At 36.3% G+C, this 18,618-nt stretch overlaps 1 protein-coding gene and 1 long non-coding RNA gene across 3 annotated transcripts; one reads left to right on the top strand and one right to left on the bottom strand.

Annotated features, from left to right (window-relative positions):
• Window positions 1–194: 194 nt before the first annotated feature.
• LOC146741837 (uncharacterized) lies at window positions 195–1,071 on the top strand. The gene is made up of 2 exons (XR_014929794.1): window positions 195–286; window positions 908–1,071. It is a non-coding gene; the product is annotated as an uncharacterized LOC146741837 (long non-coding RNA).
• Window positions 1,072–6,834: 5,763 nt separating this feature from the next.
• On the bottom strand, window positions 6,835–18,001 carry LOC144359982 (cytochrome P450 20A1-like). Of its 2 annotated transcripts, XM_085500129.1 has the most exons (12): window positions 17,887–18,001; window positions 16,526–16,572; window positions 15,798–15,967; window positions 15,296–15,441; window positions 14,839–15,006; window positions 12,716–12,779; window positions 11,917–12,093; window positions 11,599–11,722; window positions 11,067–11,181; window positions 10,603–10,667; window positions 8,914–9,170; window positions 6,835–7,906 (listed from the first exon to the last, which is right to left on the bottom strand). In XM_085500129.1, the coding sequence occupies exons 1-11, from the start codon at window positions 17,971–17,973 to the stop codon at window positions 8,918–8,920; spliced, it is 1,416 nt and encodes a 471-aa protein (XP_085356255.1). In that variant the 5' UTR covers window positions 17,974–18,001; the 3' UTR covers window positions 6,835–7,906; window positions 8,914–8,917. The 2 variants fall into 2 exon arrangements, with proteins under 2 accessions (XP_085356255.1, XP_085356254.1); XM_085500128.1 differs by lacking the exon at window positions 6,835–7,906 and having other exon boundaries at window positions 8,557–9,170.
• Between the last annotated feature and the right edge of the window lie 617 nt (window positions 18,002–18,618).

Here is an 18,618-nt window from a genome sequence, read left to right on the forward strand (position 1 = left end):
CGATGACGTCACTAAATAGTTGAACCCCAAGCGAGGTCATTTCTTCGATAGAAGATTATTCCATCTTAGAAACTTAAAAACGCTAGCCTTCGTAAAGTTAGAACAAGTAACATACTTGATAATGGAATACCAATAATGGCAATAAATCAGAAATATACTGCTTGGATAATGGCGAACTATTACAAGGGGTAGATGGGTCATAGACGAGGTCATGGTAGGATGGCGGAAGTCACATTGGTTAAAGTACAGTCCCTCTAGGATCGTGATTAAATGCAATATCCAGCATGTGAGTATCACTGAACAAACAACTGAAGGCATGTAGTTTTATGCTATAAAAACAGACGCCAAAATAACTTACAAAGATAGTGTACACGCATGACACAACCTACTTACACAATTTATGACAACGTTATATTAATGGACTATGCTAAAAGCAAATCAAAACAACGTGTATCGTTTCCCGCTGGTGCTTTTGAATGATATAAAATGCTTAACACGTATTACGACAATCAAAGAAATAAAAACGCTGAATGATAAATGTCGTCGAAATTGTCGACCCGGTAAATGAATATCGTTAATAAACAACAGACAACGACGTGGGTCTGTAGCGTAATTTGCTACGCCACTGTATTTCTCAATGAAACACGTCGTTTGAGTTGAGTTGTTACGAGTTGCATAGTTTCTTTGTTATCATTATATCTCTCCTGCACATCCCTTTAATTGGCTCTGTAAGGGTTCTATTTTCGGTAACGGATTTTTTGTCCGTGGTACGAGTTCTACGTACTACATCATCCTGGAAGCAAAGGCGTAAAGTCCATTACATTGATAGACTTTATGAATCTGACATCGGACAGAAGTTTTCCAACAAGTTGAGAAGTCATTTCAAAAAATTATTTCTGTGCTCTAGAACATGATGGAGATAGAGAAGAGCAAGATGATGTTGAAGTTACCTGGGTAAACATAGGAAAAGCATACAAGGATGCAGCTGAGAAAGGACAGGAGAAGAACAATGAATGGATTACCCCAGAGACTTTTAAGAATATAGAATAAAATTAGGAAAGCAAAAGATAATTTGTCTAGTGCCAAATCAATTGACGTTCAGTTAAATTATATTCCTATTTTTGAATGGCTGGCATATCTGGTGTAATTGCTTAGAATGGTATGAAAATTGGATAAATCGCCCTGTCATTGGTAGTTCCGGAAATTTTAAGTGACAAGCACAAATAACAGATTATACTCATGTGTTTATTCTATTGACATTATTGATAAAGCCATTTTAATATTTTGTTATTAAGCATATTTTATATCATAAGCATATTTTTAATCTGTAAAAATGCTTAGGCATATATAAAAACTGATATTGTTTAAAATGGCTGATAATATAATTAATACAATAAACTAGTACTCACATAGTGTGGTATATTAGCATACAGTTAAAAACAGAATTGTTCATACCCCAACTGAAATTTGGAAAACGACAGGTGGGTACAGAATATTTTGGCCGTGGTTGGATACTTGAAAGGTAAAAATTCTGAATGAGTTTTGTACAACCTCATTTGCATAACAAAAAAGCATATTACTTTATTTGTATTTTGACTCACTCAAAATTATTCACACCCTTTGTTAAAGCATGGCATTTGGCCATATGCATCTGATATGCACATGCTTCAGACAATCTGCATGTTGTTTTGTTCACATGTAAAGATGTGTAGGCCAGTCTGAATAATTTCCAAGGTGGTAAGTGAGTTCTGGAATGCCATTGTTCTAAAGTATAAGATCAAGTGCAATAATGAAATCTTCCTCAGTTGTTATGATCATGGCGAAAACAAAGGAACTCAGCAATGACCTCTGCATGAGCATTGTGAATGCCCACAAAGATGGGAAAGGCTATAAAGCCATTTTCAAACTCTTCAGAGTGCTGGTACCCACTGTACAGTCCATTGTCCAAAAGTAAAAGAAGTTCAATACAGTGAAAAACATTGGCATTTGTCCGGACCCACGTCGGGACCCACTCGGCTCGTGCAGAAATCACGCTGTCGGCTTAGAAGATTCGATTTTTTGTTTGTTTACGTCAATGTAGCATTGCAAGAAAATACCGGTTGCAGCACATGAATATGCGTCGCCGACGACAGTTTGCATTCATTTCATTCATTACTACTGTATCCGATCATATCTATAGTTATGTGTTCACCACTGATTTTGGTTCGTGCCGAGCGTTCAAGTAGATCTAGACGTGAACGCCACTAATGTGTATTCGAAAGTGACTTGAAATGAAACTTGAAATGACACTTTTTTTCTAACTTTTGAAAGTAATGGTTTTAAGAAACATTAATTGCGTGTTTTAATCATAGGTTAATCAACAGTATGTTTATAAGTTCAGTCACATCAGACAAAACAAATATCACTTGGTGTCACAATGGTAAAACCTCTTTTGTTGTAGAAGTAACACACGTGATTATAAACAATGTATTAACAAACAAGTGTGAGCTCTCTTGGCTGAGTTCAAGTGCAGCCCCTTACACGTTTTTTTTTTCCAAAACATAAAATATGACGGAACTTCGTTCTATCATAGCCCAACTAGACTTTTTTTTATATTTTTGAAATGTCATAAATTGATCTAATAAAGACATACAAGAAGCGTGATGTATTGGAGTACGTCTTGGGGTACATCAATCTTCAAGCCACGACTGTGTTTGTCGTTGATGGCGGGATCATGACGGGGGAATAATTGTACTTAATTAACGAGCAATTTAAAAGCAAGCTGTACGAGGGCGCTATATACGAATATGGAATAATTTTATTATATTAGCTAATGCACATTTAAATTGTAAACGGTTATACACACCATGTAATGATAAATATTATAAGGCAGTTCTCGGGAAACGTCAAAATAACTGTAATTTACAATGGGCGTACTCTGAGTACATGACGTGGAAGAACACAAGAATACGCCGGAAACCGTTAACGTAATGATCGGTTACCCAGCTGTATATATTGTTTTAGTTTCAACGTAAATTGGCGTATATTTTTGCATTTACGTTTCTTCCGTCCAACTTAATCAGCGGTTATTTAAAAATATACGTTATAAACGTTGAACAGAAATCTGCGGTTTTTCAGAAATTACCGTTGATTTACTTGGACTGAATGGACGACAAACGTAGCATCTCCGGCTGACGGTTACGCGACGAATATGCCACCCCCATAGTCCGACGGTTACGCGACGGTTACGCGGCGGTTTTACTGCATAACCGCTATGTAACCGTTGTGTAACCGTATCGGAAACACGCGATTTCATACCGTGTGAGTTACTAAATTTGAACGTTAAACAAAAATAAAAATATATGTTGTCCGTAACTCGTAGTTCTGTTAATTGTTAGTTGGACATCGAGTTACAATTTGGACGTGATTTTACAAATTGATGATTATAGACATTGATGAATACCAATTACTTGTGAGAAACTGAACAATACAATGCAAAGCGTATGTCACACATTTCACTGTTTCATGGCGCGTGATAAACAATAGACATGTCCTGAAAAGGGAATACGTTGTCAGTCGATTACACTGGCCCCTTACCTGTTTACTTCCAAACAGTGTGCCTAGATTAAAACACAGCGATCACAACAACCAAAATAACCACAGCAATGATGACTAGAGCAGCCATCATGCGATGGTCGAGCCATCAGAATCAGAATCACGGCGCTGTATCTGGCACGAAGTGGTGACGTCACTATGTAGTTGAACTCCAACGATTTGAACCAAAAGGTCATTTCCTCGATAGGCGATTATACCATTTTAAGAAAGTTAAACAACGCCAGCCTAAGTAATATTAGGTCGAATAACGTACTTAAAATAACATCAATAGATCAGAAAAATGCTGATTCGATAATGACGCCGCATTACAAAGGGTCAACATAACTCAGTAGATGGGTCATAGACAAGGTCATGGTATAATGGCGGAAGTCGAAGGTAATTGATTAAAGCACAGCCCGGCACAGTTCTAGAAGCCGTACCTACACACGAATTGGTCACGTCACAAAATACATGACCTTCGATCGGGGTCCTTTGCTCGGTATATAAGAATTGGTATATACAAATTACAATAAAGATACTTAAGGTAGCAGAATAGTTTTTTGGGCACTTTTCACATTTTTTTTTGAAAATCACACGAATAGCTCCCGAAGGCATGCTACATACATGGGTGTATTTATTTTATTGAAAAAAAATATCGTGTACAAGTAAACTGATTTTTTTCTAGTGTGCAAACAAATGGCCAAGTTTTTGTTTATCCAGTGTACACCCAACTAGTGCATCTCATTAATATGCATGGTTTACAAACATAACTGAACTGAGGGTAAATAGTTTTAAGTTGGGCCACTTTCTTTATTTGCTATTTACAAACAACTGATAAGATATCTGTTTGTAGTTTACACACAGCTGATAAGATGTGTGCACTGCTGCCTTTCTAGACAGGAAGTACAGCAAAGACAAAACAATCGCTTTAGAAACAACAAATTTTGAATAATCAAAAAAGTACATGAATGTACCACTTCAATGTAATTATATGTTAACAGAATAAAAACTTACAAAAAAATTTCTGTAATATTTTTTTCTTGGCTTTGTCATTGAAAAGTGTCTGACCACGGGGTTACTTTCTTAGTCCAGAAGTAATGCAGTTACATTGGGAGGGGGCTCCCTTTTACAAAATATGGTTGCAAACAATAAAATACGGCCATCTGTGGTGGCTATGCATTGCATGTAAATTCAGGCCACAAAATACATGTAAGGGTTGATCAATGATAAGAATATGCTTGGACCTGGTTTATATAATCCATTTTTCAGAGGAGTTTTCACCAAGTAGGCATACTTGCATGCTTAGGTTTTTCTAAATTCGTAAATTATGTTACATGTAATAAATCTGTCTGATAAATACTTGGTTGTTTTATCTAATGTACTCATGCGAACAAAATGCACGGCAACGAAATAGTAGCGTGCCCCCCCCCCCCCCGCCGACGTCTTGACATCGGATAGTGGACCAGTGTTTCACGCAAGGCAAGGGTTGACTTTTTCGTACGACTTCGGTAAAAAATAAAAGGATCATCTAAAATCTAGGTAGTTTTTATAGATGATAACTGTGAGTCCGGTTACAATTAAATTTTGAAGAGATTCATCTATAAGTATAAGACCTGAGGTTACACGGGGTTTGATTTTTAATAGCACAGGAAATGCTACATGCAGGCATACATCACTGAATCACATTTTACAATTATTATCAGTAATTCTTTAGTTTAGTTGTCATTCACTAATTATGGACGAGATAGTAAGCACGCGAAAATTTCCAAGAAAAAGAAAGCGAGGAAGAAAGAAGAAAAACATCAAAAGAATGATCACTCCTGTCAAACAAGATTGTGAAAGAGACGATGCTGGGTTCGTACAGAACGGATTTCCCCGTCGAAACCAGTGTCAGCCATGAAGTGGGCGAAGAAAGTTTTACCGTGACACTGGGAGTCCGATGAATCAGACTTCGATATAGTGGGTGATACTCCTGTTCAAAACGTTCGAGAGATGTCTGTATCTCGCAGGAAAATATTGTTAACTTCCGACGTAGAAGAAGAAAGTGAGAGTGAATGTCATGGCCGATCGTTTGAAGACGGCGAGATTCGACTCGTTGACATGTCACTGTTGAATGGCGCCCTAGAAAAAGAGATTTGTCAATTTTGCAAAGTATGCAATATCTCAATAGTGGAGCGCAGGCGTCACGGTCTAGGCAGTTGTATTCGATCGAAACTGAGCCAGCCTAGCTTCCCGTCATCTCGAAAGAAAGGAGCAGTTTTCTAAATAAATAAAAAGGCTGCCATTGGAATGCGAGCGATTGGAAAGGGGCGGTGCGCTCTGGTGAAACTGTCAAGCTATTAGGGGTTACCTCAACCAGTAACGGGTCCGCCCTTTCGCCAGTATGTACGAGCTGCCTCCAGGAGACTCCGAAACTCGTGGCATGCTTGAACTAATAAGTTTACAAACACAACGGCCCAAAAATAAATACACTGTATTTGCAAACACTTCAACTGCCAAGTGTAGTCTCTGTATTGTTTGTTACTCGCAAACAGAACCGCCCACTTTGCATAATCCAAGCTCTAATGAATGACGTCACCGTTCGTTATCAGCACAGACCGTCACAAAACTCCACAGCGTGAAAGAAAACGGCCAAAAAACAAAGTTTTTCACAGATATAAATGTCGGTTCATGATTTTTCTCGAAAACAACTTTCAAAGCATTTTATTTACAATTAGCCCATGTAAATTTTGCTGCTGAAACGGGAGTTAACGTTGATTGAAGTTTGAAATCATAAAAGTGCCGATTTCTCGGTGTTCGGTTTTTGGCAATTACCGTTGACCTAATTTTAAATGGCGTTTCAGTGAATAGCGCTACGATGTCGCCGTTTAGCTTTTCTTACTCTTTGATATGTTGGCTTCCAATCCGTATTTGCATATTTGCAAAATTCTATTGCGTTTTTTCACAAACCTCGCGTAAACCAACGGTATACTCTAACTTTAACACCAAAAAACGTGCTGGAAATTTGTGATTTTCGGAAAGAAAAAAAAAACTTAATGCAAAAAATAGTAATACGGATTTAAACTTCATATCCTTTACTTCAAAACAGTGTAAAGTTTTTGATCGCATGAATGACTGTAGAGATGACAATTAAAATTGTATTCACGTTAGTTAAATTATCAGCCCCGCTGATTTTCAGAATCACGTGACGCTAAAACAAACACAATGTTCACAAAATATTAATAATAGGAAAATACAAGTCAAGAGCTTTCCAAACATATATAGATTGTATGGTTTCTTGTAAAATTTATTCCGATTATAGGTGTTTACATTTTTCATGCAAAAAAACTATCCTGCTACCTTAAGACATTACACATAAAGTGGGTCATGGCGTTACGGGTGAGGAAGTCATCATTAAACACTCACAACATCACAATAAAACAGGGAAGTGGTTACATTATATGGCGTAGCAAACATGGAAAATGAAAAACCACCTAATACAAACGTCAAGGGTTCGAATCCTTCAAGATACACACTCCCTGGAACCGAAGCAATTGGAAACCAGCTATCGTTTTAGCTTTCCTGTTCAACTCATCGGAACATTGAAGAAGTTAGCAAAATGAACACTACTCAACGACCAGCATTGTGGCGTGGTTCACACGCGTGTCATCGAGATCAAACAAAATTAGCTTGAAAAGGCAGTGTGTTCGAGTCCCGCTCATAACTACCGTAAAAAACATAAAACAAATAAACTGAAATTCCCCAACCCATAACAAGTAAACAAAGAACGTTGCGAAAAAATAATAAAACTTCACCATGCAAAACTGAATGAATAATAAAATAACTTGCGTCTTAAATCGCCACCTTGCAGTGATGGTGGTATAACTGTTCCAACAAGTTATCACTGTATGTAATACTGGAGAGACTATGCAAATTAGCTGTGTTTATCTCTCGATCTTTTATCCGGATTAATAATATTAGCTTGGCCCCTTCTGGCGTTCTTTACGTAGGATGTAGTATCTGATGTGTCACATTTTACGTCAATGTCATAATTATTAGAATGCCAGAAAAACTGCTGTTTCAATATTCTGGATTTTTGACCAATAATTATCAACATCCTTGTTGCGTTAAATCCATTAGGCATAGCAATTCGTCTCGCTTCTCTGTCTGGTCAATAATGTTTTAGGGAATATGTTTTGAAATGATGGTACTCCAATTTTCGTCATCCACATAAATGTCATGTTAGTTAACATTATCACCATCGTCTACGTAACGCACCAGTTCAGTACCTGGTGTATTTCTGTTCCAACTTGTATCTATCGCAGTATGTAAGTCTATGCTGTAAGTCCTGCCACTGTAAAGATTAGGAGGAAGCACACTATCGTTACTATTATCACTGTTATACAGGTCATTTACATCTTCACTTTATGCCTGAATCTGCTGCACAACGTTATCACCACCCTCATCATGTACCTTCAACATTACAGTAGAGATTGTGTAATTACTCCCTGGGCTGTTCAAATACCCATCACTCGAATTGAAAGGAAAAGGGTGTCCATTAGCCCAGGGAGAATGGGAGGCGTTGTATACACGGCACTTTATATCTACATTATATCCCAATCAGATTGGTTGTCGTATTGATTTTCACCGACACATTTTCAAAACATTTTGTCATTTATTAACACTCATCCTTCATTGTATATACAATACACAACAATTCCTCTTTCAGTCTTAACTGTCAGAAACGTTAGTTAGTATGTCATTTCGAGAGTAGGTTATGGTGACAGCTCGGAAACAGACACAACAATATATTATCCATTATCCATTATCTTTACAATAGGCGATATCAATTTAGCATAATGTATAATCATGAACACGTAAATGAGAATCATGTCAACTTATTTGTGCCTTGCCATGCACCCCATCTTTGGGTCAATCATCGCTATAGTCCACTTGGTACACCGGTTATTATGCATATCAGTCATGTACAGTAAAAGTCATATGTTTATTTATCACAATGATTGTTTATTTGTATATGATTTGTTGTACACAGCAAACTATTTCTGTCAAACGGCATACCATGTTAGTTGTACGTTATTTTGATATTGTTAAAAGTTAGTTATATCTAATGAATCTATTTGAAAATATAGACAATCAAATCACTATAGCTGTAAAGCGTGCACTAAAGAAACTAAATAGTATATCAGTTTATAAAGCAAATAACCTAAGGCAATGTGTATAATTATCATAGGCATTCTGAAATATATAAAACGTGTGAAGCTTGAGAACAAATTTATAATATATATATTTATATATTCCACAAGAGACGTATTATTTTAGCAGTTAATTCAACATATTTACATAATCAGTCCCTCTTCGCAACTGTAACCCAAATATCGTTACTCGGTATGGTAACGAATCCATATTTCCTCTCAACGGTTTGCCCTTCTACCATTTGAAATTTAAACTTTCTACACAATGTAGCTAAGAATACAGCGCCTTGTGCATAGGCAATACGATATCCAGGGCATTTTCGTTTTCCAGCAAACCCGAATGGTTGGAATGAAAACGGGTGACGTGTACTGGCATTTTCAGGCAAAAATCGTTCTGGAATGAATCTGAGAAAAAAAAATATACACTATATGATATGGTATCAAACTGTGCAGTTAATTCCCTGTCGTATACAATTTAAGAGCAAGTACAGCATTTTAAAATTTATTGTAGGCACAATATAACTTGTACAAAACTCATTTATTTAAATCAGTATACATGGTTGTTTAAACACACATAACATATCTTCAGACAGCAGTTTGTGTCAACGGCGGGAGAGTGCAGGTTGGTTGATTTTGTGTGTGTGTTTGTTGTATGATAATTACTCGTACATTTTAATTCCTTTATACGATGCATGTTACATGGTACGGGCCGATGAGTTTAAATATTCTATAATAATCAAGGTTTTAATTTGTTTTAAATTGTGAACAAGAATTTTCAATAAATTGAAATTTTATATATATATATATATATATATATATATATAAATCTGTTTTATTCGTTTAAAAGATTCCTCTCATTAATAAATAGCGCCCTCACTCCACAATATTTAGAATGAGTGGTTGGTCAAAAGTTTGATGAGTCAGGTGCATCTATTGGCTAAGCTTGTTGTACATAGATGCAAATGAGTATAGGAACCATTAATGCTGTAGGGTGTACTGGGAAGGGTGGAGGATTTCATGTTTGTAATGACTGGTTGTAATGCGGTATCTCGTTGTTTTCAAGATGCAGCCTGATATTTGTTGCTTTCTTGGTTGTTCAATTGTGGCTAAAATTTGTGTGGTGGGTGGAAAATGTGTTTATTGTTTGTTGAGTCATTGTTTAGACACCCTGCAGCTTGAAATGGTATGGTCCAAATCCAAATTCGATATGGTGGTGTTGAATATCTGTGCGATATGGCAGTGTCATCTAAAAACCACGCATCAAAATGATTTCTGTTTATTTATTTACTGTTGTAGATCCTGAGAACTAGCCATTGAATATGATGTCGGGAATAAATGGTTTTCTGAACAAGCTTTATTAATTATTGCTGGCAATATTCCAGTATGAATTGGGAGCAAACTGTGACACCAAATCTAGTCGTTGTATTGTTATGCTTCTAAAATATTTTTTTTAAATAAAATAAATTAAATAGAAATATTATGTGTATTTTTGTATGTGGAAACATGGCTTGCCCACTAAAAATATAAAGAAGTGTGGTCTGCAGTACTTTTTTAAAAAAAAATTTATTTGTGAAAAAAACTGCAGTGTAAACTATAAAACACTCACAGTGCAAGGCTAGTTCACCAACATGTCTATTATCTTGCTTGAGTGTGAAAGTACATGGTTTAGTGACTACTTCTTATATTTTTAAATTTTAGAATTTTTTTTTATTTGGGAAGGTTCTTCTATAAAAATAGAATAGATATATATATATATATTTGTTTTCTCGTGAAGTTTGTCTAAAGTAAATCAAATGCTGTTACTATTTAATTAGTATTCAACCAATATATCGTATACCTTTCAGGCTCAGGCCATATTTCGTCATCCATTTGTACAACACCCAATGCATGCACCACAGGTGTCTGCAAATATAATAAAAATGGTATCAGGAATAAAATGTTTATCTTAACAACTTTTGAAATGTGCTCTATTTGTAAAACAGAAATCAAAATCCAAAACCAGTAGGACAATATTACGGCCGTCAAGCCTTCCAAACAAGGAATGATCACGTGTCTCGAAATTTTAGCACCTGTCAAAACTTTCTGTAAGTAAATAGGGGTCTACGATGGCATTAATATTCGCTGTGACTAGATTGGTGGTATGACGATAAGAATCTATCACTAAATCCGCGAGTTTTGATTATTGTTTTTTGTTTTATCTATCAAATAAACCAAAATTATAATAATGTAATGAGGAAGATCGTTATATTATATAGAGCAACACACTATTATTGAGTATAATGCCAGTGTTGAAATACTTACCCATTTTGGAATGGTATAGCCCTGTACCACCATGTCTGCATTCATATTGACCCTGGCTGCAAACGGTGCCAACACAGAGCACCTGATGGACTCGTCAAACACACATCTCATGTATCTATGCAATATTATGAGAAAGTGTTATACATTAACATTTATAGAGCGTGAAGCTGTGTCATTATCTTAATTTTATGGCAGAAAAAACTACATGAACCGAACAACGTCAATCATCGTATCCCTGAAGAATGGGAACCTGGTAGGTCGTTCTGATTCTGATTATTCTAGACTATACACTTAAGAATGCATTCACTGCACATTCAAGCTGTTTTTTGGAGGGGAGGGCATTGCGATGTGGCGTAACTGACAGTGCACCTGCTGTGATGCGTATTTACTGCAGTATGTCAGTTCATATACGACTATTGAGTGAATAAAATCACTAAAGTTTATAGCCAAGCTACAAATACACTGTATTACTATATGGAGTATATAAACGTCACAATCGACGTTTACATTATGCGAACTTGGTTTAATTTACTTTAGTAATTCCAGGTTTACATGGTTTACTTGTTCGTCTTTGCCAATAACTTCGATTATTTCCTGGTATACTTTTTCCTGCACTTCTTGATTTTCACACATGTAGTATAATGTCCACACCATCACTGCGGACGAATAGAAAATTATTTCACTAAAACTAAAGAACAAAATCACGACCAAGAATCAATGTACTATGTATGACTCATAAATAATTTGTTTTAACCATTTATGAATTATGTTGAATATGTTTGAGTGCATCTCTTGAAAATATGTCTGTCACAAGAAAATAGAATTGAAATATTATCACAAAGGCACTAACTGAAAGCTGTAGTGTGATAGCCTGCAATGAAGAAGCCTGTAGTATCTGATAGAAGCTCTTCTTCGGACGATGCTTTTGCCATCAAAACATCAATAAACGTCCAATCGTCATCACTCGGTGGGTTATCTCGTCGATGTTGAATCATGGCTCGCATAAAATCATGCCATGCCTCCAAAGCTGTAAAATATGATGAATGCAGTTATTGATGATAATGCCTGTTTTTCGCATCGGCTGTGTTCATATGTCAGACGGCCGTGTCAACATATTAACAAGCAAGTTAAGTTCTACAAAGTTGATCATGAAATGAATGGTACGATTATATTGATTTGAGGGGCTTAAATGCGTTACTTTAAGGGCCCACATACGATCTAAGATCCAAGATGAAGGCGTGTCGTTCATATATAGTCTAGCAAGTCGTGTTCACACAAAAGGCCAATGAAACATCTGTGACTATACACATGTAAAGCCAACCCTCCGATAATTTGTTTCCTTTAGGCCGGCACAGATCACATCACACATTATATTCAACTGAGATGGGTATTTGTTTTATATTAATTAAACAGAAACAACAGAAACGGAAAATGTATTCGAAGAATAAAAAAACATACATACTAATTGTTAATCGCACTACTACAAACCACATAGAATAATGCGGTTAAAAAAAAGAGTAACATCTTAACCAAATATTATAATGTAATACAATAATTTAAAGACATAAAATATGTATCATTGATGTTGATCATTGCATGTACAACAAGCTATGAAGTTATCACATAACTTCCCGATATTAATTTATTACCTTGAGCGAATCTCTGCCCAGCTTCAGTGTTTTTAGATATGTCCTGGTTCAAAATGGCCATTGCCTGAAATATACCAATCTTTGACTATTTATACATTCCAAAGAGCTATCGTAATCTCTTGATTTGTGATTTATATGAATCAACGCACACAGATATAATACCATGTGTGCACTTCACTCCAGTCTTCAAAACTGTTGGAATGTCACTGTTACCAAGTCCACGCATAGCACTGTCAGTTTTTTATTTGATTTTTTGAACTTGTTTGAAAGGCTATGACTACAATGCATTATTGTGCACAGGCAAATGCTTAATATTTTGTAATTTTAATTTTTAAAAAACGAGCGTGTCCTTGAAATTTGAGTTCCAAGTGGCGTATACAACAGATTGTTCATTTACATAAAAACACGTGTTCCATGTAGTAGTAATATAGCCAAAAATAAAAACAGCCATTATTCGGCCATCTTTGATCTCATTATGAAACACACTGATATGTATGATGTATGTTGCAAATACGAATAAAAATGGTACATAAATTGTGGTAATATAGTAGTAAGGCTAAAAGGTCAGATGGCTGTCAATCAGCCATCCTTGACTAGATTTTGAAACAAATTATTATGGACATGCATCCTAACATGTATAAAGTACATGTATGTGCCAAATTTGAATGAAAACTGACAGAGCACATCCAAGATACCGCATTAAAAAACAAAAACAAGATGCCTGCCAGTCGACCATCTTTGATCTAATTGCGAAATAAATCGTCATGGACATGTATCCTAACATGTATAATCTATGTACCAAGTTTGAATGAAAACTGACAAAGCATGTCTAAAGTACAACATTTTCAAAAAACAAGATGGCTGCCAGTCGGCCATTTTAAATCGAATCGCTAAACCACTGCATGTGCATATGTCCCACATAAGGTACTAGGCACGTGCGAAGAATGAACGGCATCGGTCCACAGGATTCTGAAATACGACTCTGGACAGACTGACGCACGGACGGACGGATGGACGCACGGACGGACGCACGGACAGACTCAGGAACTCACGGACGGTCGGGGACATGTATCCTAAAATGTATGATCTATGTACTAAAATTGAATGAAAACTCACAAAGCATGTCCAAAATACGACATTTTCAAAAAACAAGATGGCTGCCAGTCGGCCATCTTTGATCCAATTGTGAAATAAATTGTCATGGACATGTACCCTAGCATGTATGATCTATGTAGCAAGTTTGAATGAAAACTGACAAAGCATGTCCAAAATACAACATTTTCAAAAAGCAAGATGGCTGCCAGTCGGCCATTTTGAATCAAATCGCTAAACCTCTGCATGTGCATATGTCCCACATAAATTGCTAGGCACATGCAAAGAATGAACGGAATCCGTCCAATGGATTCTGAGATATGACTCCGGACGGACGCACGGACGCACAGACGCACAGACGGACGGAGACCGAATTATAAGTCCCCGTTTTCGGACTTTGTCCGAACGGGGACTAATTAAATATAGTGATGTACACATTTGCAGGAATATCATCTCCCGATTCGGACTGTTTCGCTAAAGCAGACAATCCGTGGTCGTCACCAGAAATCCGTGTGGTACAAGTCTGAAGCACTCATTATATATAGTAAACATATATTTTCCCGTGGTGCTTCTAATTAATTAGTTACTTCAGAATGAAATCCGAAACGGACATAATTGACATAGTCACTACATACTTGTCAGAGACAATGAATGCTTTTCTAACGGATTCAAGTGCTGAGAAACAGACAAAGCAAAGTTCTGTAACAAATTAAAAATGTTTTATTTTCCGATGTGCATTGAAACTACAACTGTTTATTTTAATTGCAATTGGCTACAAGAAGCTGTCCGGCACTATGATATATATATATATCGGTAGGCCAAACAATCCTCCCAAAAAACAACGGAACCTCCGCTTGCTAGCCTGATATTGCAAAAGCATTATGGGAATCTCAGTAATGTGGGTTGAATAAATTACGTGAATTACAATTCAATTAGTTTTATGAAAAACATGCGACACTGAAACGAATTCTAGTGTATACTGGATGATAATAAATCAGAAACAACATCACATATTTCACTAGTGTACTCACAGATTCATAGTGACGTAACATCGTGATAGCTTTTTCGTCATCCTTGAAGAAATCTCCATACGTAGCATGACTTAGAGACTTCAACACCAACAGAGACATGTGTTCAGTTATATTAACGTGTTCATCCGACGACAGAGATTCAATTTTCGCAGCAACCGCATCAGTAGTCTGTCAATAGAACATACCATGTATACAGTAATTCAATAACAAGTCATATTTATCTTGATGTGGATAAGCAGTTAATGTTTGGCTGTGGGCCTAACACCATAAAAACCTGTGAATAATTACGAGTGGTTAGAATATAATTACAAGTAATTAAACATTTGGGGTGAAAAATACTTAAGATTTCAAAAGGACTGTATTCCGTGATGCATATTGCAAGTTAGTATTCCACGATTATTAGGGCAAGTTAATTTATTATTACAGCGCACTTTGAATAACACAAAATCGCCCTTACTTTCTGAAACTTGTTGTAGTAGTTTTTAATCGCATCATAACTGAACAGTTGGTCGTAGTCATGGCGACGCCGTTTACCATCTTCTCCACTTGCATACTGTATACTTTCTGCTCCAATTAAGGGTTTCATAAATTCGAACAGTACAGCTGTGGAAGTGTATTATTCAAATGAGAACAATATTACATTCGCAGTAGAGATTTTACTGTTGCAGATAATATAACTGTGCAGTAAAGTTTTGAACAAGTAAATATAGTAAATGTATCGGGCATGACCGGATTAAGCAGCTATACATTATTATATTAGCATGAGTTAAAAATTAAAATGCACTATTCTTATCGTTTGAAATCACAGTAACATGACGCACATATTTATGATTGCAAAAGTAGCACATGAACGTCACTCCAACTCATTAATCCAAAATTTATTTTTAGAGAGACTTTTTTCAAACACAACGTATCTCAAAGACTATGGTACAATAACTGACTACATAACACATATTTACCTGGCCTGTCAAACAGTTTATTCGTATCTTTAAACGCTTTTGCGGACGCCAGACTGACAAAATGCGTTTTTCCATACCAAAATGTTGCTACGTGACCATATTTGGTATGGAGTTTTACCAGAAACTCGTGGAAACTACCAGCAGCTGTGATATCCGGCATGTTACCATCTCTGAAATGAGACAGCACGAATGTGTAATGTAGTACTCATTTTTGTATTTGCATGATGCAGCTATTAAATATTCCAGATCATATTAACATACCGACTAACAAAATATCCACATAACGGCCCAATAAGTGTAGTCCCACGTGTAGTTGATCCCACAATCTAAGGCTTCTCAACATTTGTGAAAAATTATCATATATCACATGATAATGCTCATTGGTTTAGTATGTAAAATCATGAAGCTATGTCACTATGAGATGGCATATTCTTTTGTGTGTACAGTGGCGTAGTTTGAGAACTTGATCTAATGGGTTTTTTTACAAAAAATTCCATTTTCAGAACGGTTCCATAGAATACAACGTGTAAGTTGTAACCACATTTTTAATTTCAGAACAACAACAACTAACCCATCCTTCACAATATATGATTTTTAAATGTCTGCAATCTACAACATGAGATATGGCACAATATCTCTACCATAGGAGCCTATGGTAAACGCATTGATTATTGACATAGTTTTTTTTAACTTATTGAGAATGTATTATGAATCAGAATTCTACTTACTCAGTGTTAGTTGAATCCATGCCTGGTATTCTAGCAAGCAGTTGTTCCTACAATTCAACGGACATTATGGTGTCTTAAAATTGCACACACCAAAATAGTACAAATAAATTCCGATAACTGGTATTCACCATGTTCCGCATACTATGTTTCTATAAATGTCAGCGGACAAGAATCTTATGTTCTGTTTATCCCATATATCCGTCTCACAGCTCAACTAACGTCCTTACTTACAAAATTGCATATGTAAATTTGTCAGTGTATTTATTCTAAGTTTAGTCGCAGATACATCCCTGCCGATATGCTGAAAGTAAACTATGAAAGATAAATATGATGTATCCAATAACAACAATTACCGACCTATTATGACCATCACGATAGTCATATTAAAGCCGATAAATATGAATTATGCATAGTAACTAGCATGACATTGAATGCAGTATGACCAAAACAAAATGTATTTACTTTTCAAGGACGTCTTAAACTTAACACTTCACCCATAGTTATTATGTCAGGTCCAGACCTGAAATCAGCTTTGTTGAGAACCCTAATACATAGACTAAATAATAATATGGACATTGGCTGTCATCATCAGAGCTAATATTCTAAATACAGTGTGAAGAGTGCGAAATGTATTTTATTCAAAAAGATGTTTTTCCTACTGTCAATTGTGGTGCACGTAACACAATCCGTCGAACGGGATATAGTGTATGAAAAGTGTATCTCGATCTGGACCCTAAAATACATTTTATCTTGACCGGAATATTGTTAGAACGTCTTAGCGCACTAAATAAACTGTCGATCAGTACTAACCCCCGATCAAGATTAAAAATATAGATAGGTATTAAAAAAATACCTGAGATATATTTTTGATTCCTGCTTTAATTGTAAATATTTAAGTGAAGAAAGACGGCAAGAAATTTTGCATTTCACAAACCTCGCGCCGGAGGCAAGACCATACTCGGGGGTCCAGAGGCAATTTTGAAATCTAGACCCTCTGAAACGCTCTTGCCTGCATTTTAAGGGGCAAATGTTGCTGACACATTTTTTTCGAGGAGGCCATCGTGCATCTGACCCCCCCCCCCCGTGCCATCGCCATTGACAGTATTCTTACTTGTTTTGATAAGCGCACAGTAATTGTATTATTCGTTGCACGTATTCAATACATTGTTGGGTCTGTGCTAGCTCATTTGCATATATGACTACGATTGCCGAATACCGATTACTCAAGTCGGTCGTTTAGAACCAATACAATATAGAGCATGTCATATTATATATTCACTCCTGTACCAGCGCGTTGTAAACCACAGACATGTCCTGGAAGGGAAATACATTGTTGTCAGTCGATTACAGCGTCTGCTTACCTGTTTACTTCCAAACAGTGTGCCTAGATAAAACACAGCGATCACAACAACCAATAGAAGGACAGCAATGATGACGAGAGCAGCCATAATGCGATGCTTGAGTCAGATAATAGACAGAATCAGAATCACGACGTCTGGCACGAAGTGATGACGTCACTAAATAGTTGAACCCCAAGCGAGGTCATTTCTTCGATAGAAGATTATTCCATCTTAGAAACTTAAAAACGCTAGCCTTCGTAAAGTTAGAACAAGTAACATACTTGATAATGGAATACCAATAATGGCAATAAATCAGAAATATACTGCTTGGATAATGGCGAACTATTACAAGGGGTAGATGGGTCATAGACGAGGTCATGATAGGATGGCGGAAGTCACATTGATTAAAGTACAGTCCCTCTAGGATCGTGATTAAATGCAATATCCAGCATGTGAGTATCACTGAACAAACAACTCAAGGCATGTAGTTCTATGCTATAAAAACAGACGTCAAAATAACTTACAAAGATAGTGTACCCACATGACACAATCTACTTACACAATTTATGACAACGTTATATTAACGGACTATGCTAAAAGCAAATCAAAACAACGTGCATCGTTTCCCACTGGTGCTTTTGAATGATATAAAATGCTTAACACGTATTACGACACTCAAAGAAATAAAATCGCTGAATGATAAATGTCGTCGAAATTATCGACCCGGTAAATGAATATTGTTAATAAACAACG

This window comes from Saccoglossus kowalevskii, chromosome 6 (genome assembly GCF_978046115.1).
Source record: "Saccoglossus kowalevskii chromosome 6, keSacKowa6.1, whole genome shotgun sequence".
Taxonomy (NCBI): Eukaryota; Metazoa; Hemichordata; class Enteropneusta; family Harrimaniidae; genus Saccoglossus; species Saccoglossus kowalevskii.